General features: G+C 45.9%; 1 protein-coding gene across 2 annotated transcripts in view; it reads right to left on the minus strand.

Moving 5' to 3' along the window:
- Nucleotides 1-18,475, minus strand: part of syt7a (synaptotagmin VIIa) — a 67,942-nt gene extending 49,467 nt beyond the window's left edge. Inside the window, exon 1 of one of the 2 annotated variants that reach the window (XM_030366778.1) lies at nucleotides 18,226-18,475. In XM_030366778.1, coding sequence (XP_030222638.1) covers nucleotides 18,226-18,259 — 34 coding nt within the window. In that variant the 5' untranslated portion in view covers nucleotides 18,260-18,475. The remainder of the gene's footprint in view (nucleotides 1-18,225) is intronic. The other variant, XM_030366777.1, reaches the window with a different exon arrangement.
- Nucleotides 18,476-18,840: the final 365 nt, after the last annotated feature.

An 18,840-nucleotide genomic window follows, 5' to 3' on the forward strand; every position in this document is an offset into this window, starting at 1 on the left:
CCGGCGCTCACTCCTGAATCTGTCCCTTCCTCTTTCTGTGTGACCTCACCTGCCACCCTGACCAGCCTCAACCTGAAACCTCTCCACGGCCCTCCACTAGGTCACGTCCGTCCTCCATGTGAGACGCACAGCACAATGAGCGTCTCACACCCAACCTCATAGCTCCCCCTCCTCCCTCCCTCCCTCCCTCCCATCCCTCATCTCCCTCTCCTCCCTCTCCTCCCACTCCTTTCTCCCCTCCCTCTCCTCCCTGTCAACCCTTTCCTCCCTCCCCTCACCTCCTCCTCTCCTCCGTCCCCTCCCTCTCCTCTCCCTCCCCTTCCTCTCCTCTCCCTCTCCTCCCTCTCCTCCCTCTCCCACTCCTCCCTCTCCTCTCCTCCCTCGCTTCCCTCTTCTCCCTCCCTCCTCCCTCTCCTCCCTCTCCTCCCCCTCCTCCCTCTGCTCCCTCTCCTCTACCTCTCTCCTCCCTCCCCTCTCCCTCTCCTCTCTCCTCCTTCCCCTCCCTCTCCTCTCCCACTCCCCCTCTCTTCTCTCCTCTCTCCCTCCCCTCCCTCTCCTCCCTCCCTCCTTCCCCTCCCTCTCCTCCTTCCCATCCCTCATCTCCCTCCCCTCCCTCTCTTCGCTCCCCTCCCTCCCCTCCCTCCCCTCCCTCCCCTCCCTCTCTTCGCTCCCCTCCCTCTCCTCCCTCTCTTCGCTCTCCTCCCCCTCTTCCCATCCCTCATCTCCTCTTCTCCTATCCCTCACCTCCCTCTCCTCCCCTCCACCCCCTCCCCTCCCTCTCCTCCCTCTCCCCTCTCTCTCCTCTCCCCCACCCTCCCTCCCCCTCATCCCTCTCCCTGCCGTTGTGTGGTTCCAGGTCCCGGTACCGAGATGCCCTCCTGCTCTGTGACAGGGCCCATCAGCGTGTTCATCATCCAGGCTGGAGCATCATCTGGAGCAGTGCGTTACAATATGGGGAAGGTGTGACACCGAGGGCTGCTGTAGCGTTTCAGTAGTCAGCGTGAAAAACACTGAGGGATTGAGCTATCGAGCACACACACACACACACACACACAGGCACACACACACAAGCACAAACTCGCACTTACATAGGAGCACGCACACACACAAACAAACACACACGCATAGGCGCACATGTACACAAACTCACCACACACACACACACACACACACACACACACACACACACCACACACACGCACACACACACACACACACACACACACACATAATTTACCACCTTTTCCTTTCTTACTGTTTAATTCTCTTTATTGGTTGGAAAACCACTAATGATTCAAAGGCAGGCAACCAGAAACCTTTGTTTAATAAAATGGAAATGTGATAGCTAAATGTTTCATACCAACAGCCTATTACATTGAATTAATATTTCAGAGCAGTTAAAGAGATGGAGAGCGTCCGTCTTACGGGATTTTGACAGCATGCGTGTGTGGGTGTGTGTGTGTTTGTGTGCGTGCATGCGTACGTGCACGTGCGTGTATGTGTGTGTGTGGTGGGTCTCCTGATCAGAAACATTCCTGGTACAATGCTAATTGCACTCACGCTCATGGAGAATAGATATTTTCATATTAAAATGCGAGCAGCCCATCAGAGAGCCCAAGAGGCCCGGTCCACTCAGAAGTGTAAACGTTGCAGTATCCTGCCTGGAACATCCCAGGGCCGTGTGAAGAGGGCTCCATGGTGCACCTTCATGTTTTATCCATGAGTCCTCCTCTAAGCATGACTGTCCCCGGTTGCTCAGTATGCATGGCCTGTATGAGTGGTGCTTAATGAGATCTGCCTGACTCTGTGGACAACGACAGTCCCTATGAGCCAGCAGCCATGTGCCTGTCAATCTTCAACTGTGTCTGATGTGCAGTCGCCCCAGCCATTGCTTACATTCTGAGTGTGTGAGTATGTCACTGTGTATATGTGTGTGTGTGTGTGTGTGTGTGTGTGTGTGTGTGTGTGTGTGTGTGTGTGTGTGTGTGTGTGTGTGTGTGTGTGTGTGTGTGTGTGTGTGTGTGTGTGTGTGTCTGTGTCTGTGTGTGTGAATTGTGTGTATATGTATGTGCCTGGGTGTGTGTATGTGGACGTATATGGTGTGTGTGTGTTGTGTGTGTGTGTGTGTGTGTGTGTGTGTGTGTGTGTGTGTGTGTGTGTGTGTGTGTGTGTGTGTGTGTGTTTGTGTGTGTGTGTGTGTGTGTGTGTGTGTGTGTGTGTGTGTGTGTGTGTGTGTGTGTGTGTGTGTGTGTGTGTGTGTGTGTGTGTGTGTGTGTGTGTGTGTGTGTGTGTGAGAGAGTTAGTGTGTTTGTATGATTTGATCTAAAGATAACTACAATCCTCAGGACAATTCTAATGAAACACTTCGCCTTAATTCAGCTGTGTTTTCTCACACTGTCTCTCAGCCACCATTTTAACTCCTGCATAAATGTGACAGCCACCACTGAGACAGGCATTAGAACAGAGATAAGCATTGGAACAGAGATAGCATTAAGCCTTTCCATTCTAAGGTTCTTAGGCTTTTGCTCCTTCTCTCCCACCCCCGCCCTCCACTTCCAATGCTTTCTAATAAGCTAGGCATTTGAGAGAGCAACAATCTGAATGTCGTTGAAGAATACAACCCAAGAAATACGGTATTTTAGCTTTGAGCGCTTACCCCAAATGAATGGATCGCATGCTGAGTACAGCAACGAATAATTTATCAAATATCTCTTTGTGTGCTCGTGCTGGGTATGTTATTCCAGATGCCAGATGAATCCCACGAGATGGGGGGCTCTGTGCTGCTTTGTGTGCTGTCTACAAACAAAGATCCCGTCCATCATAATCTCCTACTACACCAAACTCATAATATTCTCTGTCCAAGACCTCATGGCTAGAAAGCGAAGAATGCATTGTGTGAGGAGTATGAGGAATAGGGTTATCAAATGCTAACTGACTCATACAGAGAATTATCTGGAAAGTGATAAAAATAACCTTATAGGCCTAATTGATAGCATTTATGTAGAGCTTTTCGAGGTACCCAAAACACTTTACATAGTGAGTATGCGTGTGCATGAGTGTAAATGCTTGTGTGTATTGGGGAGGTATGGCACCTCATCCACTACCAGTGTGTAGCACTGCCCTCTGTTGTTTAAATGGTCGGCAGAACCAGTAGGATGTTACAATTGTTTAACAGTGGAAACGTGTGTTTCTTAACGTAAGACCACTCCCAATGCAAACCAACCAAATGTGAAGGACATATTATTGGAAGGGGATATTGGAAAGACCGAAAACAGCTGGAGAGTAGAGGACTCAGGCTCTGGTCGAATCGTCTTTCTTCTTTAGAACGTTCCTAACTGAGTTACCCTGAGGTAAAGATGGCAGCCAGGATAAGGGCTGGTAGGATTCTCTTAAAGAGCACATATTATGCTTTTTCGACTTTTATGACCTATGAACGTTGTTACATTGATTTATAGTCATGTTTAACCATACCAAAGTGTCAAATAATGACGTACATGCATTTAGACGTATTCCCTGCTGACCGTCTGGGGTGGCTGTGCAGAGCACTAAACACTAGGGACGTCGGTCGCGATTCACTTGTTCAAATTTCCGGGATTTATCTACGTAGAACAATCCGGTTTTTCCATGTATGGTAATGCTGCAACATGGTCTTCTGGAAAGTAGCCAATCACAAGGGAGTGGGGATGGCAGGAGGGGGCGAGGGGGCAGAGAAGGACGAAGCTGAGTGTTGACAGAGAATGCTGAAAGCGCCCAGATGAGAGGAAGAGTTTCCCGAAAATCTACATAGTTTTTTGTGCTGTGATTCGTGTCAGGTTGCTCTATAGGAGTCATTATTAAGAAATTAAGACCAGAAAAGTAGTATAATAGGAGATCTTTAATGCTTGGTTCTTTAAGGAAGGTGAGGATATAACGTTGTCCAACTAGTCCTTATGGCAGCGGCATTTAAAGCGACTCACCATTTGCCGGTTTACTAAGCAAAGGATGAAATAATAACTGTCAACTATTTTCATACAATCATACTAATTGGTATTAATTAGAGGTGTTACGATACACGTATTTGTCCCGAACCTTCACAGGCACTTCGGTGTGGTTACAGAGGTGTACCGCGGTTCGTAAATGTGGCGTACATAGCGTTAATATGGCGAATGTAAAGGCTTGTTTGCGATGCAGAATTTAAAACTTGAAGTCGGAGTTCCCCCCGGACCGTTTAGCCAAAGTATACTACTCCGACTCCGTAACTAGGGAGACCAATCGAGCATTCGCAGTTCTCCGTCGGGATGACGGATACGCAATGCAATTCGCCGCCCAATCAATCTTATATGTTGACTACAAACCATGTAAGCAGTGTTGAAAATAAACTTCCAAAGCTTTTCAAATCTTATTTGGTGTTTTATTGGTCCTTAATGTTCAAAGTAAACAATGTACAAAGTAAATAATGTGCAAAGTTAAACCAATAGGTCCATGAATTCAACTGGAGAAGTGATGATTTTGTTAAAGGACTAATCACAGCCCTTGCCGTCTCCGTTGCGTCGATGGATAGTCGATGGATATTGGATGCGCACGTAAGCTACGGGGAGGGGCTACAGAGACTGCTCTCCGTGTCTACGTACAGCACTTTAACATGCACACGCATTCAACAACCCCTGTCTGGGGATTCAGAAATGCAACTGCCATAACCAAGTTTATTGGTGTTTTCATTGCTGCTGATCTACGGCCATTCTCCGTTGTTGACACACAAGCAGTTTCCCTTAACTATGAACTGTATCGTCCTGTACCGTACCGTGACTTCAAAACCAAGGTTAGTACTGAACCGGGACTTTTGTGTACCATTACACCCCTAGTATCAATTTTGACAAATATGAGTGGACAGGAAAGTGAGAACGGTTTTGTTTCACTGTTGAGACAGGTACAAAATGTTTTATACATAATTTTCAACCTTTTCCCATGGTTGTCCACGTTTATACAGCCTGCACAAAACAAAAGTGTAGAACGCTTACAGGACGAAGGACCTAGGATGCGCTTTCAATCATCCAGCTAGGGAACATCGTAGTTCACCACGGCCGAACCATGTCCACAACATCCACGTCTCATAGTCAGGTCGTCAGATTATCTTAGCACCGCGGTTTCCTTCTCCCAAGTCCTCATGAATCATCTCTTACATCTTCCCTTGACCTTGTGACGTTTCCCATCGAGTCAAGTGAAAGAGGTTATCAAAGTACATGTGATGTGGTTTACATTTGACTATTCGACGGTGGCCTCAGGCTTTCATTAGCTACTAAGGGTATCAGAAAGCACCCCTTCGATTATAAACCAAAAACAAAATCATAACACTGGGAAACACGTGCATTACTCAACGAATGCACCATAAATCAATGTGAGCCGCACACCCCACAGCTGCTGATTTTACCAAGCCTCAGCAAGTCAGAGCGGAGAGAGGGAACAATGGAGCAGCAGAATGAAAGAGAGAGAGAGAGAGAGATGGAGAGACTGGCACCACCACGTCATATATGTGGACCACAGGCACAAAAAAACCCGTCACATTTCTGTTCTGGAGCCCAGACCAATCAAACATGGAGTGGATGGAGGAGCCAGCTGAATCTGGTGCGTCTCAGCTCCACTGAGTCCAGGGCTAAGCTCCCTCGGCTCGCTGCTACCAATGCACAATTGCCCGGGATCCAATTCACAGCCCTCTCCCAGCTGTAGCGAGTCACGCTGCATCCAAGGCAAACATCAGACGATAAGCTTGCGAGCCCAGCTAGTGAAAAAGCTAGTGGGGGTTCAAGAGGAGCCACAAAAACAACACCTAGATTGTTCTGCCGATGGAGAGAAGCAGGAGAGAGAGAGAGACTCAACGCATTGGTGGAGATGGCTTTCACAGTGGTCTGATCAGATCTTTCATGTTCACTGTATTGAGTCCCCTGTCGTCCTTGTTTAAAATTGAACAGTTCTCTGGAATACTGGTTCCGTTGATATTTAGGCTACAGTTACAAAACGTGTTATTTCTTTGTCTGCATTAATAATTCATGCATCATCTGATCAAAGGTGCCGCTCTCGCTTCATTTAGATATATGTATTGTGATGTTCAGTTTCATATTCTGCGGTGTATTCTTATGCATTTTTGCATAAGCTATGTGACGATTAATCCCTGGCGGACCTGAATCTGTGTGTTTGCGACCAAAGCGCTGCTCATTTACATGCAGCCAGTCAGGTGGATCCATGTTAGTGTTCGAAGATGCCTGAGTGCAATTCTGCCCACATCATCTGTTCTTCCATCTTAACCTCATTACTTCCTTCTCCTGCTGCTCCTCCTTCAGGAATGCGAGACTACTGGAATATTAATGACATTGGACAACACTGTCGAATTTAAACACCCAATTTAGGTATCTTCTAATTCTGGGAGGAAATCAGGCAAACTGAACTTCCAGGATAAAAAAAAAGGTAATCCTTCTGTTGTGATCAACCTGGCGCCGACTTGTCTGAACCGTTTCAGCGTCTGTTCCTGGGCGTCGGCTCAGCTCTCCCAGAATACCCGGACCAAGCCTTCACTCTCTTCACACCTGTCCTGCTCATCTCTCCTTCAGGTTGGCTTCTCCTCCTCCTCCTCCTTCACTCCCCTTCCCTCCTCCTCTCCAAACTACTCTGAGGCGATGATAAAAGATGAAATGCTGGATGACTCGAGGGCTCAACCCACTCACACAAAAACCACATAGGCCAGTGGTTCTCAAATGGGGGCACGCCTTTCCCAAGGGGTACTTTCAAGGAGTACAGGGGCGACTTTGAAATGTTTACTGTATATTAAGTGTATTTCCATACTACTGCACAAGTTATGTTGATTTTTCCAATTGATTACAAAACAAGTCTTTCCACTCTCTAAGTCTTTCCACCACTCATTTAATGTTGGCCACCAACTAATATGCACATTCATTATTCCTACATTATCATTACAATAATTATATAAGGGCGAGGGGGACATTAGTACAAATAGTTTGAGAACCACTGACATAGGCGATGCCACATAACAACCCAGATTCAATGCCGACCTACGGTGCAATGCTACCGTCATTCCCTCTCTCGTTCAGCCACTCTCCTGTCACTCTTCCCTCTCCTGTCCGTACAGGTGCAAAACCATCCCACAAAAAGATACATCTAAAAAAGAAGGACTGCTATAATGGTGCAGGGGTAGTGCATGGACGCACTGAGCAGTGAGCCGCCACCTCGGCCAGGTTTACCCTCATACTGTCAGGGGATCTGTTTCCCGGCTCAGGGACACCTGCTGCAGCGGCCCGGTGACAGCCCACAGATCGGGGCTGCGGCCACGCAACGGTGGGCGGGATTAATGTGGGGAGTCACTGCGAGCTGCTCTACCTGTGCTGCCGGCGCCGGTTAGATAATGAACGGTGGTGGAAGCGAAATGTCCCTGGGTCCTCGGAGCTCCGCTGCTGGCACTCAGTGAAGCAGGGCGGTTAAGTGGATGTGGCAGCGGCCGGGGAGTGAGGGAGGAAGAGGAAGGGAAGAAAGGGACGCGCAAGAGATGCACAGACAGCCAGGCGGAGGATATGGCATAAATATACCCCAATCTGTCAGTCTCCCTACCTTGCCAAATATGGCAACATAGTGTGGCCTGCACAAAATCACAGATTAAGAGACAGCTACGCACTCACATGCACAGAAAAAGACACACACCCACAACACCCAATTTTCATGCACACCATCTCGTAGCCATAACTTTTCTGGAACACGCTGTACCAGAGAAATTCAGGAAACCTGTGAACATTTTTACTTTTCGTAACATTTCAATTGTTTTTCACCATTGGTTTTCGCATAATAGTAAAAGTAAGATGACAATTGCGCTCAAAATATTTTATCTTCTGCATGCTTTGGAATGAATAAATTACATATATCAATTTAGTGTGAAAGGTATTGTTTCTGAGAGATGATATATGTTTTTGTTCATGTATCATTTCAAACTGACATTTGAAGTATGGCATTTGGTGGATATAATGTTAATTCTTATCTTGATAACCGATGAAATTCTCCATTAGTCTTTTAATTAGTACATCAATATCCTATGAGTAAACAAAGACGACGATGTCTCAAATCTTCAACTATCCCAGATCTGGGCATTAACCTTAGCTGACCGCACAATGGATGAACTCTGGCCCCCGTGGGAAGCAGTAATCATTTGTTATCAGTATCCAGCACACCACTGCTTTGGTGGGAGATAACATCCCACAGCGCCACAGTCAGACTAAATCTATCCCATACGCACAATGTGCTCCAAATACAAACACAAACGTAAGCACTTGAACACATCATCCATCCTGTGATGTACATACAGGGCTGTTATGTTTAACCAAGCACCGGTAAACTCTTCCTAACAAGGTTTCAACATCATCAACATCAGCATGCAGATATTATAATTACAGCTTTAAGGATTGCGTTAGCTAATTGCGTAGCCTACAGCCCTGCTGTTTGGATCAGCGTTCCTATTCTCTGGATAGCATTACTATCATCCGTTTAACCAGTCAGGTTGACTATCTTGGGACATATCCTGTCAGACGTCTGTTGCTTCTTCAGCAACTAGCTTGCCATCTTCTTTAAATCAAGATAGAAGTCCCGTTCCCAGTGGGGTTGAAGTCCTCTGTTGAATAAACTTCTTTTGAACCCCACAAAATAACCTCACAGGCTGAAAATAGTTTCTATGTAACTCCACACCTTATGTGGAGTTATTTCACCCAGTATGCAAGGATCTATGAATATGCTAATGCAGCATGCCCGAGAAGCTAGTCAATCTTTCGGCAAAAACACAGAATGCTTCAATTCTCAGGCGCTCTACAGTAAACTGTTCTCTTTCCATGGTGTATATCAGTGATGCGAGTTGGCATTGATTCAAACTTTGAGACAGAGTAATTGGTTTGTGCAAACAGATGTGATGGCAGCGAAGAGACCAGCGTTTACAAGAACATTGGCAGACGCAGATATTTTTGTGGATTTAAAAAGTTGATTGCATCATCAATAAACAACCTAACTTGCCCCCCGAGATAAGGACATACGTGTGGATCTTCAGCATATCTTCAAAAGCCCATTGCGACCCCAGGAAGTAGATAAATCACCCTAACTGGCCGTTTCTGTGACCCAGAATTGGAGTAATAATTATACAGAGTGTTGGCTTATAAATTAGGCTAAATTCTGTCAGAAACCGTGGCTTTGCTTACAGAAAATGAACAGCATTAAGTTCACTGCATTTTCCTGAGCTTAGAAGCACAATTAGCAACTTTGTGATGGTGGGCTGTGCTGCATTTACAAATGTCCGTACATATGTACACACGACACAAGGACAGGCACTGGCACCGCTGGCCCCATAGATAGAGTCACCCACAGTACTGCGACGGAGCAGATCTGCTTCAATACTAAATCAAAAACTTTGATTTGTGCAGTGCCCAAAATAAAAAGTAAAACCAAAGTTTTAGGCGGGAGCAGGTCTTTGAGTTGGAAGATCAAAAAAAAACAGTAGTGTAAAGACTTTCAGACCATATATCAATTAAAGAGAGTCTAGTATGTATACATTTAAGTTTGTTAACCAGTATTGAATTAAATATTGCCCAGATGTTTTAGTAGTAACCGCACTTTCCACGTATGCCATTGCTTATTGACGAGACAACGTTTGTGTTTTCTCTAAGCCCCTGGTGGACCGATGACAAGCAGGAGGAACATCAAGATGCTCCATTATCCCCATTAACGCCACAGAATCACTAGCGGATCAATACAGTTAACCGTGAATGAGAAGCAGCTTCACGGCCCCTCTGATGCGATTACAGGGCGCAGGACACCGGCGCTGGATGCACACGCCATCATATAGGTGAACAGCACAGGCCTGTATAGTCAGGCCTGCTCGAATAATGCAGAGAAGTGCTTGGCGGACCTGTGCAGCCATGCAAAATGGCACATGTATCGATAATCATACACAGCACACGAGGAGGAGAGACGCTGCCAAGAGATCAAGGATCCACACAAAGAACTGGAAGGTTACGCAACAGCCTTCATCATGCACAACACCGCGCATCGCACAATCGCACAAGCACATATACACACTCGTTCACTATGGAAGGGTCACGTGCACGCATGTCCTCCCATACACACATGGCCAGAGCGTAGTGTCAACAATTGTGCACAGTTTCAAAGAGTTATGAAAAGTAAGGACATTGAAAAAATGATCACGACGAGATAGAATTCGCCGTACGTAATATGCAGCTCCGATACGGCGGTTGTCCATGGCCCTGTATCTAACTGGCATGTCTTATACCCTGGGGATAAATACTTATTCTATCTATATCAATCTATGTATGTGACAGCCTCACATCCAGGCCAATTTTCTACCACCTAGCTGTCTTCATTTTACCATATAAGCCTCCCTATCGCTCTCTCCCAGTCCCCACCCCCCTCCCCCCCTGCCCGTGCCACACACACACACACACACACACACACACACACACACACACACACACACACACACACAACACACACAGGCCGACATACATAAACATACACACAATCCACACTCACACACATACACAAACATACACACAGACACACCCACGACCACAAAGGCACAAACGCACACACACAACCACACACACATGCACGCACGCAAACAACACACACACACACACATACAGTAGAGGCAAAGATACACAAGAAACAATCACACAGGGCCTTCTATCCTCTGTGTGACCTTCACAAGCTAGCACTCCAGGGCTCTGCTTCTGCTCTGCGTCTCCCTCTCTCCCACTCTCTCTATCTCCAGCTCTCCATCTTTTCACACTTCCTTCCACTCGGTCGTCTGTTGCCCTGCCTCTTCAATCCCATCACTCTTTCTTCTCTCTTTTTTTCCCCAGATGGTCCACAATGGTGCAAACCGTCTCCACTCCCAGACCAGACCATGGAAGAGGGGAAGGATAGCCAGTGAAGATAGCAGAGAACCCAAACACACAACTGTAGGGTCCTCTCTCTCTCTCTCTCTCTCTCTCTCTTCCTCTCTCTCTCTCTCTCTCTCTCACTCCTCTCTCTCTCTCTCTCTCTCTCTCTCTCTCTCTCTCTCTCCTCTCTTCTCTCTCTCTCTCTCTCTCCTCTCTCTCTCTCTCTCTCTCTCTCTCTCAGACAGCAATCCAGAGTCACAGGCTGTGCATCGTACTAAATAACTATCAAAAACACTAGGATAGGAAGACCTGTCTCCTGCTTTTTCGTACTAAACACTGGAGAAACAGCATGCATTCACTCCATACTGTAAGCCAAGCAGTTGCATAAGCTAGGGGAATTAATAATTAAGCTAGAATGTATTGAATAATTAGTCACCTTGCACTGAGGATAATACAGTGGATGATCTGAATGTGTCATTACTCAACCTATTCAAGATAAGCCCTGATGTGGCGGCCTATTTTAAATTCACAACAGAGATTTGTAGCATTAAGCAACGTGATCATCAAGAAATGAGCATCATATCAATCCTGGGGAAGCAGTACGTTTCAACAAGTGCGTTTCTCATGACTAGTTATGTTATTCTCATGAGCAGTTGTGCATTCACTGCATGGACGTGTGGGTAAGTCCGATTTTCTAAATATCGGTCAAGCAAGTTACGAGAAAAATTCAATATCGCAACACAAATGCATTTTGAACATTGACGACACATCACAAATAAACCTCTGCTCCACCGAGGCCCTGAATCTGCCCACAGAAAAGAGTTGAAATTCTGGAACGATGATCCAAGAACGAGTTGATGATACGTTCCCTTTCTGCCTGAGTAAGAAGTTACTCCATGTGTCTCCGTGTGTGGGTGGGAAGGAGGGCTGAGTGCTGGGCAGGAGGAGGGGGGGGTAAATGAGGTTGTTTCAGCTACGCTCTCTTTCAGCAGCAGTCAGGAGACGGGAAGGCCGTAGATGACAACTCAATCAAGGCCAACCGTAGCGCTGCATTTAAAACCGCACCAGGAAGGGCTCGACCTTAAAGGGACACTGTGTAACATTTTAAGTCATTTATTACCTCAAATCAACGTGTTCATTCATAAATAAGTCCTCATTGGTGTAAAATTATCTCTGCCAAAAATCGCACTTATCCTCCTGAGCGAAGAATAATTAATATGTAGTTACATAGGACGGGTAAGCTTCATGGAGGCTTCCATGTTCTTCCGGTCTATGAACGGCCGAGAGGACAAAAAGCACTACGTGGTACAGGAAATGCAAAACGCGTTTTCACTCTGAGCCAGCGTGAATGATGTCTGAAATAATTCACTATCTTGCTCGAGGAGTAATTACTCATACATCATTAGCTTACACTAATGATTCAATGCAGTTTGAAATTTGTTTGAAATAACGAACCTCATCATCATCACTCGAATAACTCGATGAGGTAGCATTGGATGTCATGACACAGCTTCTTGGCACATACTGCCCACCGTAGTTTTTGAACAAGCGAGCACTATTAGTTTGAATGCAATATACAATTGTACCACTAGATGGGAGTAATCTTTACACAGTGTCCCTTTAAGGATGAATTAATTACCTCCTCAGTGGTAACTGCTTCGGATTATCTATTATATTCATGTGACCCACGTGATCTCCAACCTAAAAGTCAACAAAGCAAAACGTGTTGTATCTCAAGTTGTGTCTGCCGAAACAAAATGCATGATATCATTTTATTCTCAGTGAAAATTGAAAAAAAAGACATAGCTTCGGCATTGAAATACACTTTGATGACGTTTCTGCGAAAAAGTGTATTCTGATTTCGTAATCTTCAGTCAGTCAATGCATATGATGCTTAGATTGTTAGTTTACACAGCGTTTCATATTTTTTTATTCAGAAAATGATAGAAACATCCCTTTCAGGGGGCACAGAATGCCTTGGGCGTAAATAGAGACGTCTGGTCTCTTTTATATGAATCCGGGCATTGAGGTTTATTTAAAAAAGTAGATAATATACTGTAAATGTATCTCTAAAGGAAGTTATGTAATTATATAGGTCAAGGATCCTTGGATGGAGGATGGGGTATCTTTTATATGAAAGAGCGCCTCAAGGACAAGTGACACTATCGATTTGGGGTCTCTAGGCCAACAGGGGGTAACAAACAAAGCTATAATTTCTCTCACAGCCTCCCCGCAACGACCCATAACACATATCCCAGAGTCAGACCTCAATCACCCCTTAAAATAAAGAGTTAGAACTTTTTAAGATCTCATAAGGGGCGAGCGTGAGCTCCTTTATGTCCTTTCAACCCCAGATATGAAGAAGTGGTACACACAGTCTTTACACGCCTTAAGGCACAAGCTTCTATCTCCATCCCATCCGGAAAGGGGAACCTGAAACCGGCGCGGTTTTCTGCCTATTTACTCTAAGGTTGGAGGCCTCGCCCCTTCTCATGCCCTTTCGAGATGGCCAGAGATGACAAAAATCCCACCCACGTTCCCCTGAGTCCAAGGAATGTCAAATCAGAGATTTGGATTTCCAGCTCTTGCAGAAAAAGTGATTGCCCAAATGGGCCGTTTCTTTGATAAAACCTCTCAGAAGTGTGGCCCGCGAAACCTAATCCATCACAATGTTGTGCCAACGGGCGTTTTGGAGATAGAAATGTCCTACCGCCCGATCACTTTGTTCCAGGGCCTGACTGGGACCCCACAACGAACCTTGTCTCTCTTGGACCCGGGGGGTGGAGGGGATGGGCTCCCCTGGTTAATAGGTATAATGGCCTTGTTCCTTTCTCTTTCCAATCTTGTCTTTATATTAATTGATTGGCCTTTATTTCCAATGTGTTTCAACACGTTGGAAGGGGTAGGGTCAGAGCCCCCAAATAATATTATCCCTGTCCTTGAGGCCCTTTTTACAATAGAGAGACCCCAGGTCTCTAGCACACTCCCAAGTGTCCTTGACCCCTAATCAGTTCTAATGACATCACTTCCTGCAGGGCTGAATTTATAGTTTATTATCTATTCATTTCAGTAAACCTAGATGTCCTGATATATATAAAAAAGAACCGACGATTCATTCTGTTCTCCCATGTATGGTGTGTTGGCGTCACTTATTAATTTAATTTTAATGCCGATGTATCTAAAAATGTCTAACCATAATATAGTCTCGCAAAGCCAGACCAAACTACAGCAAGTAGAATGGTCTGGAACCACGCTATTTAGAGCTGTCTATCCGGGGGGAAACTGGGCTGGCCTGTTTTTATTTCTTTAAACCAATCACAATCATCTAGGGCGGGGCTAACCCCGGGAAGCAGCAGCGGTGTCCATGAGGGGGAGCACAATACGGGAAAGCCAGCAACAGGAAGGGGCTGGAGTAGCGGTGGAATCCGACGCTAGCGCTATAGACCCTGTCCATTTCCGCTCAGCCAGACTAACCATAATATAACAGATGTCATCCATTTTGTTTTGGCAGACCACCTTGACAATGGTGACGTTTGGCTGTTTCTCTGGCCAGTCAATAGGGGACGCTGGACAAATACTGACATAATAATAAGCCTCTTCGGATCACAGCATTTGTAAATTGTCGTTCACCTAATGACTGAGACTTGATTTTCTGCTCTCTCACAGTTAACATGCCGGATGATTCAATGTGTGATTAGGCTTTCTTCAGATCCGATGTTATGGCTTCCCCTTCCACAGGGAGCGTCTCCGTGTCTCACTGGAACAGTGAAAGAGCAGGTCAAAAGCCTGGTTTAGTTGCAGGTGTTCTTACAAAAGCATCTAATTGCCTTCATTGCAGTATTATAGTCTCATCCTCTGACTCCTTGAGATCTTCCCCACGGCTTAGTTCACAACAGCAACACGTATAATAAATTGAAGCAGTTATCCAATTGGAAATCCATTGAGAAGCTAAATAAGTGTAAGTGTGCACAAAGAAGAGCTTTCTTTTAAATGTCAACCACAGCTTCGGAAAGAGCGCTCTACGATTAAACTCTTCTTGTACCATTTTTCATATAGCACGACCTCTTTCAACATCCTGTGCCATGTCAAATGCATGTATCAAACCAAGGCATATCCGCCATTAATGGATACAATTTTTCGTCTTTAAATCTCATGTGTAGTACCGAATGGTGGCGTTTAAATAGGCAGTTTTGCGGCCTATAAAATGACACCTACACAGAAACCTACAGGTAAACTCACTTTAACCCTAAGTAGAAATCTTATGTGAACATTTTGTCATTGTTTCTCCATCAAACCTGTCTATGTCGAAAAGAAGGCTTTTGGTGAGCTCCTTTTAAAATGGGATATGCTAAGTAATTTCCCTCTGAATTTAACACGCCAACAGCTTGCTGAACTGAACTGTTGAGGAAGTATTAATAGCATTTCCACCTCTGGTCCTCCATCCACCGCCTCTTAAATCGCTTCTTTCTCCAACCGCCATGGACATCAGAGATGACGGCTATAATTTACAATCCAGCATTAGCAGAAGTAGAACAGCCATGAAGAGGTGGCACATGGTGAATTGCTACAGGCCAATAATGACAAAGAACAAGAACACACTGAACACACAAGAACACACTTTCTACTGGGCGCTGAACTTTGCACCGTGTTAAATTCTCTTTCCGTGTTAAATGTTCCATTCTATTCATATAAAAGCCAGGGGAAATATTTGGAGAACGTTTTGAATGGCCATGACTCTTCCTCCAAAGTGCAGATGTATTTTTCACAGCAGAGTAACGGTGTGGATGTAGGAATCCTTAAATCCACATCAGGAGCAGTATTTTGACGGTACCCCCTCCACTATCACCCTCTGTGAAATAAGCATCTATCTGGCTCAGACCTATCTCTCTCGCTGTGATTTTAGTTTGTAATTCATCTTCTAGATGAAAAAAATGAAACCTAAGTGGGCTGCTATGGTGGCAGGACCATCATGACGGAGTTGAGTCATTTAAAGTGGCGGGTTGAAGCCGGTGGAGGCTTGGATCCCAGCCAAAATCCAAGGCCATCATCCCCCTAAATCAATAGTGAAGCCGGCGTCTTATCACATATCACAACTCAAGCGGTAGTAGTCTGCTCTACATTGCATGCCAGACCGGCCTGAGGAGCGCACGCAAACGCTCCCAGGTCCAAATCCAACAGTAAAGCAAGCAGTGTTCAAATAGTCATCTGCTGAAAAAACAAGGTGTAAACATTCGGAAAATGGTCTTGATGACAGGATGTTATGTCCATCTCATGTCAGTCCTCTGCACTGCACCCATCTGAACGCACATATGTGGCCTCAACTGAACTTATTTTTCTGAGAGAGGGTACACAATTGTGTGAGCGACCTCTTGCTCCTGATAATGGAATCACACTCATTCTCCACTGACACACAGCAAGGTGATAACATTCATAAATTGCATTAAGTCAATCACAGGTCCCCTCCTTGAACGCATCCCTGTCCCGGTTCCACCATGTCGTCCGGAGTAATTCACCCTAACGGGGATCGATCAGGGCTCGCTCCTGTCCTGCAAAGATGTCATGTTAAGTTCATCACAACTGCCATCTTGAGGCAGCACAGCTTAACCGTGTGCCAATGTAGGAGAAGAATAAGAAACCTCCAGGCTATGGGCTGCATGGCCGCAGCGTAGATGCAGACCCAGAGTTCAGAGTCCTTCCTCTTGGTACAGATGGCCCTGACTCTTGTGTCTTTGACTGCTAACTTTTTTACTAACGTTGAAGCATCCTTGGATGAATACTTGTCCCATCACTGCTGTCCTTCCTTCTGTAGGTTTCAGAAACACCGCAGCATGTCTAGCTCCACGGTGGGTAGGACTGATTGAGTACCCATGCATGGAGGCTCCGTAATCTATCAGAACACTGCGTCCACAAATCATGCAACGTCTCACAGTTTGACTTTGGGTAGAAAAAAAGGACAATATGTATTCCTTAACAGAGAGAAAAGAAGATCACTCATATGTTAGAAAAGGACAAATTACTCTTTGGCTGATGTTTTTGATAGTGACCCACAGCCACTATGCATATGGCCATTTGACTGTAGAAGGCACCGTTAAGACCGTTTATACCCTATAATCTTTAAGAAAATATCAGTCCATGTGGCCCACGTACACATCTTCCCCCAAGTCCACCTTGAGACGTGAAGAGAATGTTAACCATTAGATAAAAAGAGAACCAGTACCACAGGCTCCAGTGAGAAACACACCAGTAGTGCAGGTACACCCACTCACTCCCATTAACCAATTCAGAGGCTAAATGTGTCCATTCTGCGAACTGTAACGACAACTGTTCCACGTTAAGCCCCACAGCTAGTCAAATTATGAAGCCATTAAAATAAGTTGGTTAGGTAATTCCTCTATAAACTTTAGGCTTCATATCGATGAGGTCTGGGGCTGCACAATGCATCCAATAAGCCTTGCATCATGATAAATGTCACTATAACCTAAGCACTTCGGAGATATCCACTTAAGAAATGATTCCTCTGATTTCCTTGTTTTGTTTGTTTAATGTGTTAACACCCAGTCATACAGCAGGGTATTTGGTTGCATCCTATCCCACTAAAGGGAGCAGAACCAGCGGCCCCTCCCACTCGGTCCTCGGCAGCAGCAGGTGTTATTGTCTTATGAACGGGAATTAAGTAGTCGTCAGAAGGACCCCCTTGGCCCCAGAACGAATAGCCTGCATGGTGCGGGCTGTAAGGACCGTAAAGGACAATGCTCGCTTACTTGACATCAATTATACCACACCAAAAAAATCCCGCCTCTCGCCCACGTGGGAGAGCTTCCTAAATGACAATTTTTCAACCTCTTTCACTGAGGCGTGCTGAAATAATGTGGTGTATAACATTCTGTATAATTTATATGAACTGTTACCATCGTTAAACTCGCAGGCAGCCCAAGCGGCTCCACGTTGGGGTGTCATTGTGGAGGCTTTGACCTTGTGTTACAATGCCCTTTAGTGGGTCTTTAATGTCACACCATCATCGACACCTAGCAATCAGCGTCTAAAAGAGGTGTGCGGTGATTGGACGACGCAACGCAAGCTTTGGATCATGCTCATCAATACACTCGCAGATAGTTTGCATTGATGTTACATAATGGGAACACAACGTGGGGCTCCACTTTCCACCAACAGCCTCAATACGCCTGATCAATGTTGTATCTGCAAATCTAATGCAGGAATCCACGCGTTCACATGTGGGCTGATCTCAGCCCTGATGAACAATGAACACTTTAAACTGTCACGATACGGAGGCTCCCGGACGAGGGCTTACCTTTGCTACTGTCCTCCTCCCTGTTCAGATACATGGCTGTGATGAGCCTGGGGCGAGGTGATGGCGCTGTCTCGAGCGTTTTTTCGGTACCGGGGACTACTCCTCCAGCGTCTCGTGAACTCCGCCGCTCCGTGTGTAGTAGTGGCTGTTTACTGTCTTGTTGCTCCGCGAGAGTGCGCGCGCGTGCTTCAGCAGCCTCTCCTCTCCTCAAGGCGGATAGGTAGGGTAACCAGTCTGAGTCTCTCTCTCTCTCTCTCTCTCTCTCTCTCTCTCTCCTCTCTCTCTCTCTCTCTCTCTCTCTCTCTTCTCTCTCTCTCTCTCTCTCTCTCTCTCTCCTCTCTCCTCCTCTCTCCTCTTCTCTCTCTCTCCTCTCTCTTCTCCTCCTCCTCTCTCTCTCCTCTCTCTCTCTCTCTCTCTCTCTCTCTCTCTCTCTCTCTCTCTCTCTCTCTCTCTCTCTCTCTCTTCTCTCCTCTCTCTCTTCTCTCTTCTCTCTCTCTCCTCTCTCTCTCTCTTCTCTCTCTCTCTCTCTCTCTCTCTCTCTCTCTCTCTCTCTCTCTCTCTCTCCTCTTCTCTCTCTCTCTCTCTCTCTCTCTCTCTCTCTCTCTCTCTCTCTCT

This window comes from Gadus morhua, chromosome 9, assembly GCF_902167405.1.
Source record: "Gadus morhua chromosome 9, gadMor3.0, whole genome shotgun sequence".
Taxonomy (NCBI): Eukaryota; Metazoa; Chordata; class Actinopteri; order Gadiformes; family Gadidae; genus Gadus; species Gadus morhua.